We start from the raw sequence: 23,876 nt of genomic DNA, 5'->3' as shown, positions 1-23,876 counted from the left end.
GAAATTGATAAATATTTGGATATTAGGGGCATCAAGGGGTATAGAGGGAAAGGGGAATATGGTGTTGAGTTAGAGGATCAGCCATGATCATACCGAATGGTGGAGCAGGCTCAAAGGGCCGAACGGCCCACTCCTGCTCCTAGTAGCTATGTATCTAAAGCAGCCTGCTTGATCAGCACCCCATCCACTACATCAAAACACTCACTTCACCACCACCAGTACACAAAGGCAGCAGAGTATATGAAGGACCGCAGCAACTTGCCAAGGCTCCTTCAACAGCACCTTCCAAACTCACGACCCCTAGAAAAACAAGGGTAGCAGACACATTAGGAACACCGCCACCTACAAGTTCCCCTCCAAGTTACCATCCTGGCTTGGAGTTATATTGCCATTCCTTCACTGTCTCTGGATTAAGATTCTGGAACTCCCTCCCTTTCAGCACTGTGCATGTACTTACAACACATGGACTGCAGTGGTTCAAGAAGGTGACTTACCACCTTCTCAAAGGCAATTAGGGATTGGAAATAACTGCTGGCTTTGCCAGCAATGCTCACTTTCTTCTGTATATTCAATAGCTGCAATATCCTTTCTGTACCATGGCGACCAAAACTATATATTGCATTCCAAATGCAGTTGCATCAATGATTGGTGGGGTAACCACATTATTTCAGCTCAATATTGATCTCAACACCTGATTTGCTTTACACATTGGCACTGAGCATTGTTGTCATAGTTTCAATCCATTGTAAACCAAGACCTCAAAAGTCTCTTTCATTTTCCAAAAACATTATACATGACTGCACTGTGGGTGTACTTATTGCAGCAATTCAAGATGGCGGCTCACCACCACCTTCTCGAGGACAATTAAGAATGGACAATAAAAATGCTGGCCTAGCCAGCAATGCCCACATCCCATGAAAGATTTTTTTAAAAACCTACATATATATGAAAATTATGTATTGTGTGTATCTATAATGTATGTCTGTGTTTATATATTAAACTCATACTATATTAGCCTGTATAAATTTCATATAAAAAAATATAAAAAAGATTTTACAGTTTGTAGCAAGACCTGGCTTTACTTCTGTCACAGTGTATAAAATAGACAATTTCATGGGTCCCAGTGTGACCTCCCCTTCCAGGTACCATGCCCTAAGAGGGTGTTAGCGACCATAAACTTCTCTTGGATCAGCCCATGATTATGCTAAGCAAAGTATTGCAGTGGTTTGCCGTTGTCTGCTGCAGAATAGCTGACCAGGAACTCTCCCGCTCTTACTGCCTGCTATCAGATGTATTAGAAGGATTTACAGGCTGATAATCAATTTGTTTGGACACATTATGAACACATCTTCCTTGGCCATCAAGTCCTGAAGTGAGACTCAAACGTGGAGCTTCTGGCCCAGAGGTAGGGACACTATCACAGCGCCACACAACCTCTCCCCCAGTGTGAGACTATATTTAAATAACTCATGAACCTGCCTGGCATAACAATCTCAGCCTTGTGTTCTGCATGCAGTGCAGTCAGGACCATCATTTGTTTAAGCTTGATATTGCAATTGGGATGGGTGTCCTTGATTATTCTATGAAAAATGCATCTTGGAAAAAACTGAAATCCATAGTTTGACCTATGTGAGCATCTTAGGATATCAAATACAGAGTTTATATTGAGAAACCACTTCATTTCTGTACTTTTTGTTTAACATTTTCTTTCTGTTATTACAGGAAGTTCAAGAACTGGCCTTCTCCATCCTTCATGACCCTGATGAGGCTCTGAACTTCATTGCCCCAAACAAATACGAGGTAAATGATCATTGTTTGATGCAAGGTTTGACAGAGACGGTGTTCAAGAAGCAAATCCCACTACCGACTAGATGATCACAATGAACATGTTATCCACCATGTTAGATAGAGAGTAATATTTGGAAGGCTAGTTCCTGTTGATGTGATGTCCACATTCCCTTGTGCTGATTTGCTGCACCAGTTTGTTCTTTGCATATGCCGTATAACGTCCTTTTATATTCCCAGTTTTCTACCATCACATCACACGTTCCTCTCTTGAAGATGCTGTCATACAGCTGCACAGTCTAGTTGCTGTCTAGGACCTTGCCTTGGTAGTCACTGGTTGTGAGTTCAGTGCTGGGTGTCGCAGACCCACCATGTGGTTATCGCAATGAAGCCTGACCCTGTCCTTGCCTAATGTCCATACATCTGCACATCTAGCAGAGGTCGCTGGACCGTGATCAGAAGGGTCAGTGACCTAAAACATTAACATTGTTCCTCTCCACGGATGCTGCGAGATCAGCTGAGAATTGCCACCATTTTCTGTTTTATAATTGAAGGGAAATCAGTGTCAGAGCAGTGAGAGGTATTCAAGGAGGAGAAAGTGGATTCAGAACAAATATGTTCCCTGAAAGAAAAAAGATGGGACTCCCAAAGAGCATGCAGAGTACGATAAGGCTAATAAACGGAAGTTCATGTTAATGCAAAATGCTCAATGTTGCAGGAAGTCTCACAGAGTATAGAAAATAAAGAATCAATGTAAAGCCAAAGATGTTTTCTAAACACATAAGGTACAAGTGGAAACCTAAGGAAGGAGTAAAGCTGATTTAGAGATCAAAATAGTAACCTGTGTGTGGAGGCAGAAGAGATGGGCATGGGTCCTAAATACTTTGGCTAGAGTTTTAACCCCAGGGGCAATTTGGCTGATGGGGAAGTGTAAAAGTTGGGTGCCATGGCGACAGGTATTTTACCCATGGCTGGGGAGGCCTTGGGTAGCCTGCTCGCCCTTGGGCCAATCGAAGCTTCTAATTAATGACCCCCTTACGCTGTCACTGAGATTGTACCCATGGTGGGGGAGATCTGACATCACCTGGCAGCCGTGTTGCATGGCTGAGGGAAATAACTCCTGCAGGTCCTCCCCCACCCACGGTAAAGATGCCCCCCCAACCCCGTCCTGCCCTGCTGATCAGGTCCCATCGAGACCTTGTTCAGCTATTAAATGGCTGCATGGCAGCTCGGCCAAGCGGAGGCAGACATATTTTGCATAAAATTCAGCTCTTTGTGACTGTCTTCAGAAAAGAGGGGAATGATTTTAGTTGAGTAGTGTGAAGTATTGAATGGGATAAACATAGACAGGAAATATTTAAGGTGTTTGACATCTTTGAAAGTGGATAAATCACCAGGCCCAGATTAAACAAAAACAAAAATATCTGGAAAAACTCAGCAGATCTGACAGCATCTGCAGAGAGGGTGTCAGTTGACGTTTCGAGTCCTTATGACCCTTCATCAAAACTAAGACATATAGAAATTAGATGAAATATATGCTGGTAGAGGAGGGTGGGACAGGTAGAGCTCAATAGGGGGCCAGTGATAGGTGGAGGCCAAGAGACTGCCAAAGATGTCATAGACAAAAGGACAAAGGGGTGTTGACGGTGGTGATACTACGTAAAGGATGTGCTAATGGGGACGTTAAGGGTAGCAAACAGGACAAGCTAGTGGCAGATGGCCCTAGTGGGGGTGGGGGGGGGGGAAGGGATCAAAATGGGCTAAAAGGTAGAGAAGAAGCAATAATTGATCATTTTTTTACAAATATATTATAATTTATTATAAATTATTGTTGCATCTTCACCTTTTAGCCCATTTAAATCCCTTCCCCCCCCAATCCCTGTGGTGTAGGTACACCTGCAGTGCTGTTAGGGATGCTGTCAGACCTGCTGAGTTTTTCCAGGTATTTTTGTTTTTGTTCTAGATTTCCAGCATCCGCAGTATTTTGCTTTTATCTTAGGCCCAGGTTAAATGTATCCCAGGCTGCTCAGAGAAGCAAGGGAGGAAATAGTAGAGGCTCTGATCATTTTCTAGTCCTCTCTGACTAAAGGCGTGGTTCCAAAGGACTGAAGGACTGTTAACATTGTATTGTTGTTTAAAAAGAGAGGAAGGCCTAGGCTGACTAATTATGGACCCGTCAACCTAACCTTAGTGGTGTGCAAATTGTTGGGAAAAACTCTGAGGAACATTATAAATCATTACTTGAAAAGGCATTTATTAAGCAAGAATAGTCTGCATGGATTTGTTAAGGGAATGTCATGTCTGACCAGCTTGATTGAAGTCTTTGAGGAGGTAACCAGGATGTTAGTGTGTTTGATGTCATCTATGTAGGTTTTAGCAAGGCTTTCAACAAGTTCTCACATGACAGGTTGGTCAGAAAATGAAGAACTCATGGGTTTCAAGGGCAAGTCACAAGTTGGATCCAAAATTTTGCTCAGTGGCAGAAAGCAAAGGATAACAGTCAACAGGTGTTTCTGTGAATGGAAGGCTGCTTCCAGTAGGGTTCCATAGATTTCAGTAACAGATCCCTTGCTTTTTGTGGTATATATCAATGAATTAGACTTAAATGTAGGGACTTGATTAAGAAATTGGGGGTAATACAAAAATTGGTCGTGTGTTTAATAGTGGGGAAGAAAGCTGTAGACTACAGGAAGATATTAATGGACTGGTCAGGTGTGCGGAACAATGGCAAATGGAATTCAATCCAGTGATGTGTAAGATAATCCATGTGGGTAAGGCAAACAAGGTGAGAGAATGCACAATAAACGATAGGATTCTGAGAAGTGTAGAGGAACATGTCCACTGTTCCCTGAAGGCATCAGGACAGGTAGATAAGGTGTTAAGAAGGCAGACAAGATACTTTCCTTGATTAACTAAAAATATAAAAGTAAGGGGGTTATGCTAGAACCGTATTCATACTAGTTGAACCACTGAAGTACTGTGTACAGTTCTGGTCACCACATTACAGGAAGGATGTGATTGCTCTAGAGAGTGAGTACAGAGGAGATTTAACAAGGACATTTTCAGGAACTGAGAATTTTAGACGAGGAAAGATTGGATAGACTGTGGTTGTTTCCTTTGGAAAAGAGGAGTCCAAGGGAGATTCAATTTAACTGTATAAAATTATGAAAGGCCTAGAATAGAGTGGATAGGAAGGACCTATCCCCAAAGCAGAGAAGTCAATAACCATATGGGATACTTGTAAAGTAACTGGCAGACATATTAGAGAGATGTTGAGGAGGTATTTTTACCACTTACAGGGTGATGGGGGGCCTGGAATTTGTTGCCCTAAATGGCGGTAGAAAATTGTTTTAAAAATATTTTGATATGCAGTTGAAGTGCTGTAACCTATAGGACTAAGGACGAGAACTGGACAATGGCATTAGGCAGGATGGTTCTTTGTTGGCTGGCAGACAGAATGAGCCAAATGACCCCCTTCTGTATTATAGATTTTTTATGTTTTATCTTCTAGACTCAAGGGAATACAAGTTAGTCTCTGCGACCTACACTCACAATTTAATCTTCTTAGCCCTGGTATAATTCTAGTGAATTCCTCTTGAGAAGCAGTGCCTGGAACTGAGCGTAGTACTCAAATTGTGGTCTAACCAGAGTTTCCACCTTTAATTATTACAGTCCCCTTGAGAAAAAAGTCAACATTGGCCCAGCTCTTCAAGTCTCTGGATCATTGGAGACTGGATATGCCCCCCAAGATGTGCTTCAGGACCCCTTGGAAAGTCCTGACACACTGACTCCATGGGAATTGCATGGAAAGTTCGAACTTCCGATGGGCAATTCCCTTGCTCCCCGGCATCCTCCAATAAAGTCTCCAACTCTGAGTTAAAGTCAGAGACTTCAGACAGTTCCAACGCTTACCCAGTGAATGTTAGACAGAAAAGTCCTATCCTAACTCCTGGATAACTTTAGAATTGATTCCCCTCAACAACCCCAACTATCAACTCCCCCATCCTGATCTGACTACCCCCCACTACCTGACTCTCCCTGACCTCCTGACACCCCCCAACCCGACCTGACTAATCTCCCTCCTAACCCCCTGCTGCCCCGACACCCTCTGACCTGACCTCAGCACCATACCCACCTGCCATCCTACCCCCTTACCCACACTGCCCACTAAAACACCTAAACATTCATCCAATCACTCATTCACTAACACACTGAGAAGCTTTGGAATATTTAAACTCTTACCAGATTACAATAGCTGGTGCCATGAAAAGGGGCTTGGTTTCTGCGCAGATTCTCTCCACTGCTCCCTTTGAGGTTTCCTGAGCTGAGTGAATTTTGCCAGATCCTCCACCAGAAGATTGGCCAGAAACATTGGAAACAGGGGTTCTGAGTGTGATCACAAGATTTGGAGCGACATTTATTAGTCTTTTTAAGTGTTCCTTATGAAAAGCTGTTAGTTTTTACTGATCTTTGTACATGAACCCAAAATCTCACTGCTCTTCTACAGTTACTAGTTTCTTACTATTTAAAACATACTCTGATTCATCTTTTATCAGTACAAAGTGGCTCACCTCACACTCACCCACCTTTTCCATAAAAAATTAATGCTTTTCAACACTCCTTTTCATGAGCTATTAAACCCATTAACTGCTGCTTTGTACAAGTAGGCATTAGCATTTGAGATATGCCTATTCTGCTTTATCCTTCCCACCTTGATGGGATGAAGAGACAGAAAGCAGTGACTGTGTGTAAGAAACAGTGAAATGTGAAGAATGATAAGGATGTGATTAGGAGTTTGGAAGACAGAATGACAAAAATTGTGAAAGTTGGATGACTGCCAAGGTGACTATGGGACAGTTAAATGCTAAGTATGATAATTGTCAACAATTACTGTTAATTTTCATCCCACCATCTGTTTAAATCAAACCCCTGCAGTTTATAGTGAGCTAGATTTGTACATGAAAAAGTTGTGTTGGGAAGGCAAAACTTTGAGAGAGAAAAGAAAAACTTGCATTAACATAGGGGGCATATTTTCAAGGTTTGTAGCTATCACAAAGCTTGAAAATGTAGTAAATAGTGAGGGGGATTAGCATCAGACTTCAGGAGGACATTGAACAACCGGTGAAGTGGTTAGACACATGGCAGATGTAATTTAATGCAAAGAAGCATAATTTGGTAGAAAAAATTCAAGGCAATATAAATTAAATGGTATAATTTTAAAGAGGCTATAGCAACATCGGTTGAAAGAAAAAGGCCGGAACTCCCAAAGACCATACAGAGTAGAATAAGGCAAAAAAAGGAGAGCTTATGTCAATGCAGAATGCTCAATATTGCAGAAGGTCTCGGAGTTTTAAGGTGAATAATGAAGATATCTTGGACAAGTCACACTACCAGTGGAGAAGTGCTAGTAAATTCAGAGACTAATAGATCTCTGCTGACCAAGATCAGAAAGATACTGTTGGAATTTCTTGGGCACATGATAAGAAATCATGACTTAGAAAGTTTGATGCTGATGGGAAAGATTGATGGTAAAAGAGATTGAGGTAGAAAAAGGATGACCTTTCTAAAGAGCCTCGCAAACTGGATGAATGTACCACCAATGAAGATGATCCATGCCTCCAGAACAAGATTAACATGGAAGCCCATGGTCTTCGGGCATGACACCTGAAGAGAGAGGAGACAGGAACAGAGGGGCTTGGGGTTCACATATACAATTTTTGAAGCTGGCAGAAAAGGTTAATAAAGCTGTTCTTTCACAAAAACATACCAGATCATTGGCTTTGTAAATAGAAGCATTGAGTGGCATCCTTCATTGTATTGCCAAACCACTTTGCAGTTAACAACGCCACTAAACATATAACAAATCTCACTGACCATGTACTCATAGAGCATTAAAACAAGGAAGTTATATATTTTATAAATCACTGATTGTGTCCAATTCTGGGCATCACACTTTAGAAGAGACATCAAGGCCTAAGAGAAGGTGAAGAGCAGATTTATTAGAATCGTACTAAGGATGAGAGACTTCAGTTACCTGGAGAGACTAGAGAAGCTGTGAAGAAAGGTTAAAAAAAAATTTTAAATTATTTCAAAATCATTTTGAGTTTTGATAGAATAGGTAGGGAGAAACTGTTTCCACTGGCAGGAGGGTTGGTGACCAGAGGACAGGTAACTGTCAAGTAAAGCCAGGGAAGACTAGGAGAAATTTTTATTCAGGAAGTTCTGATCTGGAATTGCACTGCCTGAAAAGGAAATTTCCTGAAGGAAATCCAATAGTAACTTTGGAAAGGAAAATGGATCTCTATTTAAAAAGGAAATGATTTCAGAGCTATGGGGAAAGAGATGAGGGGTGCAACCAATTGTTAGCTCTTTGAGACCTAGCACAGGCATGATAGGCCCAATGCATACAAAGGAAAAAGTGTGCAAGAATTTGGAAGTTGTCTGCAAACCTGATAGTGATAAAGTAATGGAATTCATAAATGTTAATAGAAGTTTGTTGCAAAACCAGAGAGCTAATAAGAGGAGACTTCAATTTTCACACAGCTCAAGTTCCATATGTAGTGAACTTTTTGAACGTATTTGAGACAAAACAAAATGTTCTTGAATCAACAAGAGAACAGGCTGTTTTGGAGGTAACTAATGAGCCTGAATTAGTTAATGATCTAATGGTGTAGACTTTGGAGGGATGAAGCAAAAGTTGACAGTGGTTGAACTGGTGAAGCTATTAACAGATACAAATACAGTTGTGCATTGGAGGTGTTCAAAGTAGTTGGTAGAATACAAGACCTAAATACCCATAAAGGGCAAGAGTTCTCCTTGTATAATTAAACAAATTGATCAATAATGGAATTAAGGGATAGTATAAAACTAAACGAAAAGGCTTATGTGAAGACAAAAAGCAGTAGAGATTCTGCAGACAGGAAGAGACATAAAGAACAGCAAACAGAGACAATGAAAACTGTAAGAGCTACAAATAGGGAATATGAGGGAGAAAAAACCTTCAATTCAGGAATTGTCCCCTTGGATTGGAAAATGGCCAATAGCATTACCTCTTAGACCTTTAAATAGGATAAACTAGGAAATTATGGGTTTACTAGTTTAACACCCATTGTAGCGAAGTTATTAGAATCTATTATTAGGAACAGACGGCTGAATTTTCAAATGCCTGTGGGGTTGGGGGACAGTGCGGACACTCTTTCAAAATCGCGGTTCTGCCGGTAGTCCCAGAATCCTGACAATTCTGGGACGTATTAGAAATTTCAAAGGGCTATAGAGAGGGAACTAGAAGCTCACTTGCCACCTATTAATAGCCTACTAAGCTCTTTAAGGACCTTAAGGGGCCTATCTAGTGGAGAATGCTGTTTTTAATCTTTATTTAGGAAAACTTCAACAGTCTGCTGCACATTAGTACCCTTCTGTTGAGCACTTAGCAAAGACATCGGAAAGTTCATTTGAACTTAATTTTAATGGGCTAACTAGTGCCAGTTTGAGCCCTGTAACTTCATCGAAATGACTACTTTCATCCCCGTCGACACTGCTGGACCCCTGAGGAGTTGCCCACTTAATTTGAATTCAATAAAAATCTGTAATTAAAAGTCTAATGATGACCATGAAACCATTGTGGATTGTTGTAAAAACCCATCTGGTTCACTGATGTTTTTGAGAGAAGGAAATCTGCTGTCCTTATCTCTAGACCCACAGCAATGTGGGTGACACTTAAATGCCCTCTGAAATGGTCTGGCAAGCCACTCAGTTATCTCAAACCGCTACAAAGCCTCAAAAAAGGAATGAAACCGGACGGAGCACACATCATCAACTTGGGCACCGGAATCGACAGCGGCAAACGCAGCCCTGCAAAGTCCTCCTTACTAACATCTGGGGGCTAGTGCCAAAATTGGGAGAGCTATCTCACACACTAGGCAAGCAACAGCCTGACATAGCCATTCTCACAGAATCATATCTTACAGATAATGTCCCCACACACCACCATCACCATCCTTGGGTATGCCCTGTCCTACCAACAGGACAGACTCAGCAGACCCACATTGGAAAACTCTCCACTGGTTGGAGTCATACCTAGTGCAAAGGAAGATGGTTATGTTTGGTGGAGGCCAGCCATCTCAGCTCCAGGACATCACTGCAGGAGTTCCTCAGTGTAGTGTCCTTGATCCCAATCATCTTCAGCTGCTTCATCAATGACCTTTCTTCCATCATAACGTCAGAAGTGGTGATGTTCGCTGATGATTGCACAATGTTCAGCACTACTCGCAACTCTTCAGATACTGAAGCAGTCCATGTCCAAATGCAGCAAGGCTTGGACAATATCCAAGCTTGGGCTGACAAGTGGCAAGTGACATTTGCGCCACACAAGTGTCAGGCAATGATCATCTCCAACAAGAGAGAATCTAACCATCACCCCTTGACGTTCAATGGCATTACCATCACTGAATCCCCCAGTGTCAACATTCTGGGGGTTACTATTGACCAAAAATTGAACTGGACTAGTCATATAAATACTGTGGCTACAAGAACAGGTTAGAGGCTAGGAATCCTGTGATGAGTAACTCACCACCTGATTCCAAGGCATAATTCAGGATTGTGATGGAATACTCCCCACTTGCCTACAGCTCCCACAACACTCAAGAAGCTTGACACTGTCCAGGACAAAGTAGCCTGCTTGATTGGCACCACAGCCAAATACATTCACTCTCTCGATCACCGATGCACAGTAGTAGTAGTGTATACCATCTACAAGATGCACTGCAGGAATTCACCAAGGCTCCTTGTACAGCACCTTCCAAACCCACAACCACTACCATCTAGAAAGAGAAAGGCAGCAGATAGATGGGAACACCATCACCTGGAAGTTCCCCTTCAAGTCACTCACCAACCTGCCTTGGAAATATATTACCGTTCCTTCACTGCTGCTGGGTCAAAATCCTGGAACTCCCTCCCTAACAGCACTGCAGGTGTACCTACACCACAGGGACTGCAGCGGTTCATGAAGGCAGCTCACCATCACCTTCTCAAGGACAACTAGAGATGGACAATAAATGCTAACCCATGGAGCAAAGCCAACATCCAATGAATGAATATTTTAAAAAATTGGCAAGGCAGCCCCCAACATGGTTGCTGCCTGCCTTTGCCACTGGTGGCAGGTAGTTCCCATCTACTGGTGGCACTTGATGCAACTGATTGGGCACCAAGCTCACCTCTTGCTGCCCAGTTAGGGCATTTGTGTTGAAGAATAGCGTTGCAAGGGCAAAGCAGTTCAGACGCACATTTGGAACCTGTAATTCATCTGGGTGTCAGGTTCCCAAATCGGCCCCGAGTAACTGAGCAAGTAAAACATGAATGCATTGTAGAAAGCCAGCATAGATTTGAAAAGCAAAGTCATGTCTAACCATCATGGTTGCATTTTTAAGGAGAGAGCTAACATGGTAGGAAAGAGAATGTCTATGGAAGGCATTCAATAATGTTCCATGTAAGACTGTTTACAAAAACAAGAGTATATGGAATTGGGGGGGGCATAAGCAGTGAATTGGTTGGGAGGTAAGAGACAGAATAGAGATAAGGGATATGTACTCTAATTGGCAAGATGTGACTAGTGGTGTCCCAAGGGATCTACCCAGGGAAGCATCGTGAAGGGCACTGAATCCACAGAGAGGCTATTGAAGCTAAATAAGTTCTCTGATGTGGTAAGACGTTGCATCCCAACGTTCCTCCCCACCTGGGAGGAACACTCAAGTTTTTGAAGAGATCAGGATGGTGTGGAGAAGTCCTCTGTTGTTGACTGTAAGGTTTGTTGTATGAAAACAGACTATAGGTGGGGAACTTTGCTCAATGGCCCCACACATTGGGGTGCTGTGGCCTTGCTGTCCATGATCTTCCCTCCCTTAAAAATTAATGGACTGAACTCTTAGGCAGGACACCCATATTTCCACATATGTATGGCTGATTGATGAGGCTCCCACTGCAGGTTCCCATTAGTAAAATCTTATAAACCAACAGACAGTACTGCAAATTCAGACTCATTTAGAAAAATAAATAGTCAGAATCCTGATTCTCTTCATTTTTAATGTCTTCTGTGTGTGTAACCTCTCAAGATGAAAAATGTATATCATAATGAAAGATAAAGTCTTATATTTATATACTGCCTTTTATGATCTCTGTATGCCACAAAGCACTTAATTCTATGTACTGTTGAAGTGAAGTCACTGGTTTAACATAGGAAATTTGGTAGCCATTTTGCCTACAGCAAGACCCCATGAACAGCCCTGAGGAAATGACAGATAATCTGTTTGTGATGTTGGTTGAGGGATAAAAAATTGCCAGGACACCCCTACTTCTTCTGGAGTTCTCTGCCTGAAGGTGGGTCTAACCCACAGTGCCATTAGCTCCACTATGATTAGGGTATGGAGGTAGTCTCTGAATCCACCCCAGCTGGAATGGGAATCGAACCCCATGCTGTTGACATCAATCAGAGCCATCTAGCCAACCGAGGCTTTTTTTGCCCACATTCCTCAATTGTGAATGTTGGGTTATTATCCTGAAAGTTCTGCCTGTTTTGTGGGGGGGAGGGCTAATGAAAAGAGATTTGGTTGGGGGGGTGGGGTTACTTTTCAGAGCTTCTTTCCCAATATCTTTACCTGCACATGAATCCTTGGGAAGAGACCATGATATCACAAGCTGTATGCTATCTATTGGCAGGAAGAGGATCACTGTCTCAAAACGGTTTTCCTCTTGGCTCAAGCTTTCTGAATTCCTTAACATGTCATTTGTATTCCCTGCAGTACTGCATCTGGACTGATGGACTAAATGCCTTGCTGGGAAAAGAGATGACCAGTGACCTGACCAAGAATGACCTGGATACTCTGCTGAGTATGGAAATGAAACTGCGCCTGTTGGACCTGGAGAACATCCAGATCCCTGAGACACCTCCTCCCATTCCCAAAGAACCCAGCAGCTATGACTTTGTGTATCATTATGGCTGAGCAGCATGATGACCAACACTTTGCAAGCACAAAAAACAATTTAAAGATTAAAAAAAACACAGCAACATCCAGTGAGCAAAGATAACACACTGCTCAACCAGCTGTTGAAGAAACATGCCTCCATTGAGTAAAGTGCTGTAAGTAGTGGAAAGGCAGAGTTGCAAGGCACAAAGGGCCGAGGTGATTTGTTCTGGGGGGGGTTCTCGGGCAGACCTTGGGCCCTTTAGAAATAATTCTGTATTTAATATTTTAGACAGGGTTTAAGAATTTGGTGGATAATGTGATTTGGTACAGTGAAGTTTGTATGATGGTTAATAATTTATTAGTATTCCAGTAGGCCAGCCTGCTTATGGAGGTTTTTTCACTGTATGCAAACAATATTCAATCAAATATTATTCAATCCCATTGTTCCAATGTGGGACAGTGGATTGTGTTTGTATAACCTATCTGTATATACTATTTGTGAATGTCACAGAAAATATATATAAGGAGATTTTCCTTCAGTTTCTGATACTTGGGAGTGCCTTCATGGCTGTCACCCAGGAATAATTCCTACTTTTTTTTGAAAGCTCTAATTTTGAGCAGTGACACGATTGAGGGCAACCTACCAACCTTATTGTCTTCTTTAATCACAGTTTATCCTGCTCTCCTGAATGTCTGCTCCAACACCATCCCAGAGCTTGCAGGTTGTGAAGTGAGGTGCCTAGTCACCTGGAGATGCAGCTCTGCAGATGAGGAGGAGGTGGCCACAGGTGGTCATTAACCTGTTTTATAAATACCACTACTGCAATCCAGTGCCATTCATAAACTGCTTGAGCTTTGCTTTCGTCCTTTTGTGATTTATGATATCGCTAGATTACTAGCGATGTGCAGGCGTACATATTGGGATAGTGCTGGTAGACTATGATTGATCCACGCCCCTTTAAGCACATTGGAGCTCTGGCAAAGGTGCTTAGTATCCTCACTGTTTTCCACCTTTGCATCTTCTTTATTTAAGATCTTGTCATGGGCATTTAACTGAATAGGTACCAGGATGACTTGGATTATAGACCTTGAATTGAAAGTACTCAATTGGTCTTGATAAGGACACTGAACAGGTACATGAATGGACTAGATTACAGACACTGAATTCAAAGGGTACTTGAATAGCGTAGGTGAGGACACTGATTTATACAGGTACTTAAATCAACTAGATTATAAAATATGGAAATCAGTGGGTCATTTTGTCAATGAAACCCTACTCTGCTTTTGAGCCGTGTAAAGAGAACGCTCCAATATTGCTATATCTAAGCTATCCGTTAATAATGCATAGTTATAAATTATAGAGCTTCATTTGTATCCATAAATATTAATCTAAGGTAATATTGTCAGCATGTGGGGTTATCATCCTCTCAATAGCAAACCCGTGTTTTAAAGAGTGACCAAAAAATAGTCTCTTTGCTGAAGCACTGACTTAACACACAGTTTTAACATAAGTGACTACGTTCATGCTGTTTAATTATGGCATTGCAGAAGTTAAATTGTCTGGAACAAATGGCACAACTTGCATCCATGTCAAAACGTTGTACTGTTGCCTCTTATATTTTTTACTTGGTGTGGCGATAATTGACTCTTCAAAGGGAAAACGCAATGAACTATTAAGTATCGGCAGCAGTGCATACAACTTCACCTAGGACCATAGCTTCTCATCCATGGCTTTCTCACTATGAGAACATGGTGCTTCAAGTTTACAGTCTTTGCTGATGGAAGTTAAGATTGCACTTTCTTATGGCAGTTTACTCTTGACATAGGAAGCATTTTATTGAGAAACATGTTTTATATTTACAAAGTTTGGATAGTTTGGGACTGAGTCAGAAGCTTCAGAATACAACTTTTATACTTAACACTTAAGAGATGCTGCACTGATGTATTAATTAATGTTACCCAGTTGAGGAGTAGATTATAGGTCAGCGGGATAGGAGGCAATGTAGGCCGTCAAACTAAATCAGAACCTGCAACCCTATCCAAGAACATTTAAATTACACACTAGGAAGAGGCTTCCATGTAAACAAATACAGGAAATTGTGCCTTTTAAGTAACTGAACTATAAAAAAGACTGAATTTTAATTAGGTTCCATTGTTCCCTCAGAGGATCATTGGATGTACATAACACATGCTGATTGGTTCATTCTTGCTCCCGAAATAACTATGCATTAGATTTTAAAACAATTGATCCCAGTACAGTAAATAAGGGTAATAACCTGCTATGGATGAATGACAATCTGCAAGATGTAATCTTCTGAGAAACATATCAATATTGTAAAAGGAAAAGAGATGAAAGGAAACCCTGCAATTCTGGAAAGAAGAAAATTGCTAGAAATCCAGTGCAAGAGTTATTCAGTTTGGAAAACAGTAAAATGTTTGTGTCTCAATGAAATATGCGTTGGATGGGTCAAAATGATGCTCTCTATGCCTCACCCGTCCAAAACCATCCAAGAAATGTATGCTTTACCCTGGCGTAGCTTTAGGATACGTACAAAAATTAATTACAGTTACCCAACTGTCTGGCCATTATTGTGAACTTAAGTACAAGTTGTTCCTACTACTAGCCTTTTAAAGAGACAGTCCAACATTTTGAAAATAAGTTCACTCTTCCAATATTGCTACTTTCCTTAAGCCCTAATGTCTGGAAGGTGTAGTACCACTACTGCTAATCCATTGTGGGTTGGCTGCAATCACTTTTGAGTGAGTAGGGACATTTACGCAGATCACCCAAGATCCCTACTGATCAGGTGGGAAGCCTGAAGAACCCTCTGTAAAGATCCCTCCAAAAATGGTGTCGGTGCACATTATTTTCCAAATTAAACTTTACTCTGCCCCAGAAGTGTGAAGTCGAAAGGCTCCCAGAGTTTTTAAACTCTAAATTTATTGGCATCAAAAATATTTAACAATTTATTTTCATCCTTCCATTATAACAATTCCAGATGAGTGATCCCTACTGTGATTTATGAGTGAAGCTATTTTTAATGTCATTTGGGAGAATATTTGTCTATTGTACTGTTAATTGGTCAGTGTTATAATGGCTGATAAGATTTTTAAAAATGAAATGGTAACATTTACACAATAAACAGAACAATCCTGCTGTAACGAGTCTTCATTTTTCTCCAAAAACTGGGATAATTAAATAACCCCGCAGTCTTTGCACTAGTGAAGTTGTGATATGACGGCAAGAGCTTATTAGCAAATGTGAAAGTTTCATCAGTCCTGACTAAGTATTTTGCATGATCATTCTTAACAGCTGAAAAGGATTGACCTGATGTCCAATGTCACCTTGGAAAAAGGTGAACAGTGGGCCATTCCTTTAGTATGGTAGACAATCTGCTCTGGCCACATTCATTAGAAACATGTTAATCCACCTCGGGATCATTTATCACTTAGGCCCCTAACCTTTTTGCCTAGGCCCCTTCCATCCCCATTGCCATCAAAATCTAATCCAGGACATTAGTTTAAACACTTTATTGGCTTCCGTCCCTTCAACCCTTCATTAACTTAAACCCATTTAACCCCTATGACCCAAGTCCTCGCCTGTACAAAGTCCATCACAGCTAGCTCCGCTGACTGCCAATGCCCCAACAAATTGGCTTCATGATTCTCACTCTTCGGATCTCTCCGCAGCCTCACTCCAACTTTTGGTCAAATGATTTTTTTTTCCCCCACATCTATGCCTCACCTTCCAATTCTGATTTTGGGTTAATCCTTTCCAGCATTGCTACTCTAGGCAGCTCGTTCAGCCGGTGTACTGGTGCCTTCTGCAATTCCCTCCCAAAAGTACATTCCTCGCTTCAATTTACCAACCAAAATCCCATTTCTTCAATGTGCATTTGGTCTATTCTACCCTGTGCCCCTGCTCCAAATTTCTTTGGAAGCATTCAGAAGACACAAGGATTGCTGTTTAAATATAGGTTAATATTGTTTTAGAGATGTTTATATATCCTGTGCTGTAAATTTGGATCAAGGCTGTCCTATGTAAATTGGTTTGGGGTATATTTTGTGTAAGTGCAGATACAGATAAAGCCTCCCTTCAATTTATACAGTGCATTCATAGTCTGCTGTGTGTAGGTTTGTGAAACAAGATAACATGAGAAGGTCAGCTCAGCCCATCCACATAGCCTACAATGTAATCATTGTGTCCAACTGGTTCTTGAATGACTCTTAAAAGGTTCAGTGCCCCGAATGTGAGGGAGGTGGATTTTTTTTTACCTGTGTTAGATTTATTTTGTTATGAAGCAGCATGTAAGGCTACAGAGTGCTTATCAACAAAAACTGTTATCAGCTCAGGGTCCAGACAGGCTGGCTGCAAAGGGGTATTAATAGTTTGCATTGTTGGAGTGATTACATTTGATCATGAGCTTATTCGTCCTCATCAAAGATTGGTTACCCAATTATTATTGATGGATGTGTGGATCTAATGTAATTATGAGAGATGCAGACATTTAATGTTGTCTATTTCTGTGTAACGTCAAAGGGATTTAGATCATATTTCTGTGGGTACGCTTGCCTGAGCAAAGCAGTTGACAGCGAGCATGGATTTTGCAAGCAACAGCTGAAGGTTTCCTGTAACTCCAGCAAGCAAGCAAGGTCGGATCGAAGTTACAGAAAATGAGGCTGAACTTTTGCTCCTGAAAATTCCCAACTCTTCAAGCCCGACTTGGGAGAAAGTGCCCTGCACAGTAGGGAAGGCAGGAAGGACAGGTGCTAACTGGAGCGGTGCCCGCCACCCCTAGAAAGAGTCAGAGGCAGCCACAAGGGCTACCGTGTGCAGAGATGGGCTGTTTAAAAGGCCTGCCTCGGTGCTCTGCCACTTCACCCTGGTTGAAAAAAAAAAGCAGTAAAACAAAAAATAGCTCTCACCCCTCATACTCCCTCACCCTCTACATACTCCCATGCCCCATCCATGCTATCTCATGCCCCCCACCCCCCATGGCCTGTCATGCCCTCTATGCCAACCTATGCCACTCTACCCACACTCATGGCCCCTCATAACCTCCATGCTAACCAATGCCCCTCTACACATTCACTATGGCCCTTTATAGTCAAATTAGTGCCAACTCAAGCCAACCCGTGACCCTGCCCCACACCACTCATCACTCTTTGGCCTTACACCCTTCATGCCAACACATCCACCATGGGCAAATGTCAGGATCCATGGTGAAATGGAATAAAATAAAGTTCCAAGTATCTATTACAGTTCACTATCCATTGATAAAAGCCCATTTGATACATTTAAATCCCTTCAAATACTTTCTTTTACTCTTTCACAGGATGTGGGCTTTGCTGGCTAGGCCAGCATTTATTGTCCAACCATAATTGTCCTTGAGAAGGTGGTGATGAGTTGCCTTCTTGAACCGCTGCAGTCCATGTGGTGTAGGTACACCCACAGTGCGGTTAGGGAGGGAGTTCCAGGATTTTGACACAGCCACAGTGAAGGAATGGTGATAGATTTCCAAGTCAGGATGGTGAATGACTTGGAGGGAAACTTCCAGGTGGCGGTGTTCCCATGTATCTGCTGCTCTTGTCCTTCTAGATGGTTGAGGCTACGAGTTTGGAAGGTGCTGTCGAAGGAGCCTTGGTTAATTGCTATAGTGCATCTTGTAGATGGTAACACACTGTGTGTCAGTGCTGGAGGGAGTGAATGTTGAAGGTGGTGGATGGGGTGCCACTCAAGCGGGCTGCCTTGTCCTGGATGGCACTGAGCTTCTTGAATTTTGTTGGAGCTGCACTCATCCAGGCAAGTGGAGAGTATTCCATCACACTTCTGAATTGTTTCTTTGTAGATGGTGGACAGGCTTTGGAGAGTCAGGAGGTGAGTTATTCTCTGCAGAATTCTCAGCCTCCAACCAGCTAGTCCAGTTCAATTTTTTGTCAATGATAATCCCCAGGATGTTGATAGTGGGGGATTCAGTGATGGTAATGCCATTGAACGTCAAGGAGAGATGGTTGGTTTCTATCTTGTTGGAGATGGTCATTGCGCAGCACTTCTGTGGTATGAATGTTACTTATCAGCCCAAGCATGGATATTGTCCAGGTCTTGCCACATATGGGCTCGGACTGCTTCAGTATCTAAGGAGTCACAAATGGTGCTGAGTATTGTGCAATTATCAGCCAACATCCCCATTTCTGACCTTATGATGGAGGGAAGGTCATTGATGAAGCAGCTCAAGATGGTTGGGATGAGGACACAACCCTTAGGAACATCTGCAGTGATGTCCTGGGGCTGAGATGATTCACCTCCAACAACCACAACCATCTTGCATTGTGCTAGGTATGACTCCAACCAGTGGAGAGTTTTCCCCCTGATTCCCAATGACTCCATTTTTGCTAGGGCTTCTTGATGCCACACTCGGTCAAATGCTGCCTTGATGTCAAGGGCAGTCACTCTCACTTTGCCTCTGGAGTTTAGCTCTTTTGTCCATGTTTGGACTAAGTCTGTTACTAGGTCAGGGGCTGACTAGCTCTGGTGGAACTTAATCCCTTATAAAGATAAACATTTGTATTTGTAGCTCCACATCAAAGAAAGCTAATCTTTTTATGACCACTTAGCACTGTCAATCAAACAGTGAACTAGCAGGCCCCCCGACTGTGATAATGATAAGTTGTGGAAGTAGTGAAGCAGCATGATTTCCAACCTTCAGGCTTATGTCAACAACCATCTACTTAAATTGCAAGTACTTTTTTTTCCAATTTTTATTCTCAAAATTTAAAGAGCCAGAGATTTAAATGACTTGATAGCTTGACAGCTCCACACATCATATCCACTTTTTATGCAAATCTAAAGGCATACCTGGACCTCTCCAAAGAACGCCTGTAGATTTAGGCCTTTTTCTCAAATGCCTAAAGCCCACAAGCTGTGTTTCAGAAATCCTGGTTATGAAAATTTGCTTCTGTTTGAAGGCAGCTGCACTTCTGAATATACTGCTGCCTCTGTGAACTGTGAATATGTGACAATGCCCACCCTCACTCTCTCTTTGTCCCCCCACCACCTCTGCTCCCCCACCCCCCCAACCTTGTGGATGAAAATGGTGGGTGCTGGGTTTGGGGGGTGTGGCACTTCTGGATTCTGGGCTCCGCCGTCATTTTTGGTGAAGGGTATGGAGTGCTTCTGACGTTACGAAAATTCAGGTCAAAATGTCTGTGTGTTCAATTTCAACTCTGGGGTGGTTTTCAAGGCAAAATGCCTTCTTGTAAGAGAATTTGAAACCCAGGTTATTGTAACTCCCAAGCCCTCATTAACATGTCGCCATTCCATTTCCTGCCGGGTGTTCACTAGATCAGTTCCTAGGATGTATGGGGTCTCCCTATTATGAGAGGCTGAGTAAATTGGGTGCATTCCATTTGAAGGAGCTTGACAGGGTAGATTCTGAGAAGTTGTTTCCCATGGCTGGGAATCTAGAATATGGAGGCACAGTCTTAGGACAAGGGGCTGATCATTTATGACTGAAATGAGGAGAAACTTCTTCACTCCAAGGGTTGTGAATTTTTGGAATTCTCTATGACAGAGGGTTGTGGATGCTCCATCCTTGAATATATTTAAGACTGCAGTGTACAGATATTTGGTTTCTCAGGTATTTGATGGATATGGGCAAAGTGGAATTGAGGCTGAAGAACAGGCATTATTGTTCTGAATGGTGGACCAAGCTCAAAGGGCCGTATGGGCTATGGATCCTATTTCTTATGTTCCAGCTGTCAATATGAAAGGAGGTATGGGGAACAGAACTCTGGAGTGGTCTTGCAGGAGGTAGGAAGGGGCTGAGGCACGGGAGGTCACAACTTTCCTTGTGAGGCCTTGAACAGCATTTCTCCTCTTGGCCCCGAAACAGAGACTAAAATCTTACCAGTGTTTGAGGCTTCCATCTCCCTCGAATCTCCCGAGTCTGGTGTAAAAGCTACAGCAATTTCCTTGTTCAAACCCGTGTTAAAATGGCAGTTGGGCCCGATGACATCATTGGACACTTATCTACCTGTTTAAGGAGCCACTCTGGTGGTATCTGAGCAGCTTTCCAGTGGATAAATTATCCAGGACATTTTAACTACTCATCTCAATTTCCATCAGCCGGGTTACTGTTAAAATTGTTGGCACCCCTGCTCTGTTCTAATTTTTCAAAAAAAGTGTTTTTCTTGTTTTATGTATTGAAGATTATAGTAGAGTACATAATTTAGTTTTAAGCTACATAATTCAATCACTTCTATTTTAATTAAACAATTTTTTGGTTCAGACCCAGAGTTTCACTTTGCTAAAAGTGGATACTCAATCCACTTTTCAAAGCGGGATGACTTGTAGTAAAATATGGCATTCTCCAGTGCACAGTTTACAGAATAAAGTGTTCTCTTTCACAATCCCTTGTTCTCCTATTACCTGAATATTGCACAGAAAAAAGCATGCTCCAAATAATAAGGGGGTATAAAGTCTATTGACAAATGTGGTTGCTGAAGTTAAAAGAGGAAAATAGACATATCTAGTATAAAACCCAAAAATGTGACAGTAACCTGGAAATAGATTTGTGTCCATCACTCTTGGAAGTATCTCTTTGTCAGTCCCAGATTTGTTCTTTACCATTATGACCCTGCGTCCCTCGTCTTGTTGTCATGGCTTAACTTAAAGTAGTGTTCCAGATCTATATTGCTTAATATTAATGCGCTTCTTTCTTTTCAAGCATGATAAGTTTTGGTTTCTTTACCCTTCCCTTATATCTCATAAAACGTTTGGGCAAAGAACAGTCTAGTTTCAGCATAGCTTCACCTGATGTATACTCTACTGATCTGACAACATAGTTAAGCACTCTGCTGTGTTTTTTAGTTGCAGCTCCACCAACTCTTGAGAGAGCACCCCCACCCCCCATGTCCCCTCAGATCTTCCATGATGCCCCATGCCCCCCAGACTACCAATGCCACCTTCATGGTCTGTCAGATTGCCCATGCCACCTCAATGCCCCCTCAGATTCCCATTCTTCACCTACCCTTCATAGGCACTCACCTAGTATCCATTATGTACAGTCATCAGGAGCTATGCATAAGCAAATGGAATTATTTTAAATGCAGGAACAAAAATATTAAACCTGTGACAAACTAATAAAATTCCCATTCAAAAATATGTCATTGATACTGCAAAAAAAAACTTCTCCAAAACAAAATCTCCCTTAGGTGACCATTAAGATGTGGAAACCACATAGTCAAAAACCACATCAAAGGCAAAGTATGTTATTACATTGCCATTCCCTTAGGAAGCTGTGTCTGCAGACTAGGCTGACTACTCTAAAAGCTTTTAAAACTCAGCCAAGCATTCATAATAGCCACAATTATCAAAACATTACCTTCCAACTCCAAGAGTCTGAAATTGAAAGCAGGTTTCTTTTCCATGTCAAAGCAGCTTGCCTGTCAATCAATGGAGGGATTTATTTTACCTTTCAAGAGCAGGGGAATTATTTTTTTTCAAAGTGAGCTGTCTGTACATTTTAAATTCCAATATCAAACACGGCAAGGAGGGTTTACCAACACATTTCTGTATGCATTATGGCACTTTCTCCAATGATAAAAGTACTGCAATACACATTGGTGGTTAATGTAATGGTTAACCTAACTTTGCAGAACAAAGCCCTTTGATGAATCACTGTGTTAAAAAAATACATCTACATTACAATGCAGCATCTAATAATGACATTTGAAGGTGTCAAAACATTTTATTTACCTTTCCAAATGTTCCCGACTCCTAAGCTGACATCCCACGATGGCTACAAACTCTTCAAAGAAGTGCATATTTTTTAGAGTTTAAAAAACCGAAGCCAGCAAATTTTAAAAAACGTGAGGGAGGAAATGCAATTTCCTGCCGTCCTTACAATGGGGACACTGACCTCGGAAGAGTTGCACTTGTATATTGCACCTAAGGCCTTCCCGACCCGTTTAAAAAGGCCTGCATGGGATCAGGAAGGCACAGGAAAATTGTTTTTTCAGTTTTAAAAAAAAGTTGTGTCCTGCATTTTGTGAGCTGATTCCCACCTCCATGAAGAGATAAAAATTGTGCTCCAGATCTAATAGAATATTCAGTTGTTCATAGGTGCTGGGTAACTGGGATCTGCAGATGAAGTGCTGCAGAGACAGCAGTGGTGAAGGGTAAAACTACACTATGTAAGGCTTATAGAGAAAGAAAATTTAGGCAAAAGAATTCATTGTGAGAAAAACCTAGCACAAAAAGTGTAATGATAGGATGACGCTAGATGGTCAAGTGGTGCAAATAGCAAGTGTGCAGAGTTGCAAAGTCTTTAATAAGATGTAGGGATTCAACTAGTAGAATACCTAGGAAATTACTCACTGGAAAAGTTTAATGAGTAAAGGGTGACTGGGAAAATATTTATTAAGTAACACATTTAACCTCCACTGTATTTGAGGACTTTAATAGTATTCAGCTATGTATAAGATCTTGGTGCTTATCTCAGGCATTGTCAGTTTATGATAAAAGTTAAGAACCCACTTGACAAGGTACATTTAAGACACTTTAACAAGTGTTTGAAAATTGAGTGTGCACAGCATTGAGCTTACTTGTGATGGTTCAAACTATCAAATAGCCTTGCACATTCTACCAGTAAAATATGCCAGTAAAGAATAGTAAACTGTGGAAGGGTACAGGGGGACTACCAGATGGGAATTCAATGCCTTAGAGGGTGGAGGGATGGAAAATGGAGAGAAATTTTCCACCAGAGCACAGAGGTATGGAGATATGCACCCTCTGAAGCTTTATCTAGTGGCAGAGGTGTGTGGCTGCCAGCCTGACTGTATGTCATAGAATGGTGATGCCCAAAATAGGTATAAGCAACATAGATAGCAAATTCAATATGTTATGCATGGTGTCACATTTAACCTTGAGGTGAACAGATTCTATAGGAACACACTGAATCCCAGCAGCAACAACAACTTATGTCCAATAAAATGCCCAAATGCTCTTCACAGGAGATTTATAAAACAAAGCATGACACTGAGCCACATAAGGAACTAATATGTCTGATGATCAAAAGCTTGGTCAAAGGGGTAGGAATTGTTTTAACGACCTGTCTGAATGTTCTAAATGAA

At 41.7% G+C, this 23,876-nt stretch overlaps 1 protein-coding gene across 8 annotated transcripts in view; it reads left to right on the top strand.

Moving 5' to 3' along the window:
* The window catches only part of LOC121287411 (engulfment and cell motility protein 2), a 214,453-nt gene extending 198,548 nt beyond the window's left edge, over positions 1–15,905 (top strand). For all 8 annotated transcript variants that reach the window (XM_041205261.1, XM_041205267.1, XM_041205265.1 and 5 more), the window contains 2 exons: positions 1,723–1,800; positions 12,579–15,905. In XM_041205261.1, the coding sequence (XP_041061195.1) occupies positions 1,723–1,800; positions 12,579–12,779 (279 nt within the window). In that variant the 3' untranslated portion in view covers positions 12,780–15,905. The remainder of the gene's footprint in view (positions 1–1,722; positions 1,801–12,578) is intronic.
* The last annotated feature ends 7,971 nt before the right edge of the window (positions 15,906–23,876 follow it).

This window comes from Carcharodon carcharias, chromosome 14 (genome assembly GCF_017639515.1).
Source record: "Carcharodon carcharias isolate sCarCar2 chromosome 14, sCarCar2.pri, whole genome shotgun sequence".
Taxonomy (NCBI): Eukaryota; Metazoa; Chordata; class Chondrichthyes; order Lamniformes; family Lamnidae; genus Carcharodon; species Carcharodon carcharias.
Note: the sequence above shows the minus strand (reverse complement) of the source record. Positions and strands in the feature narration are given on the sequence as shown.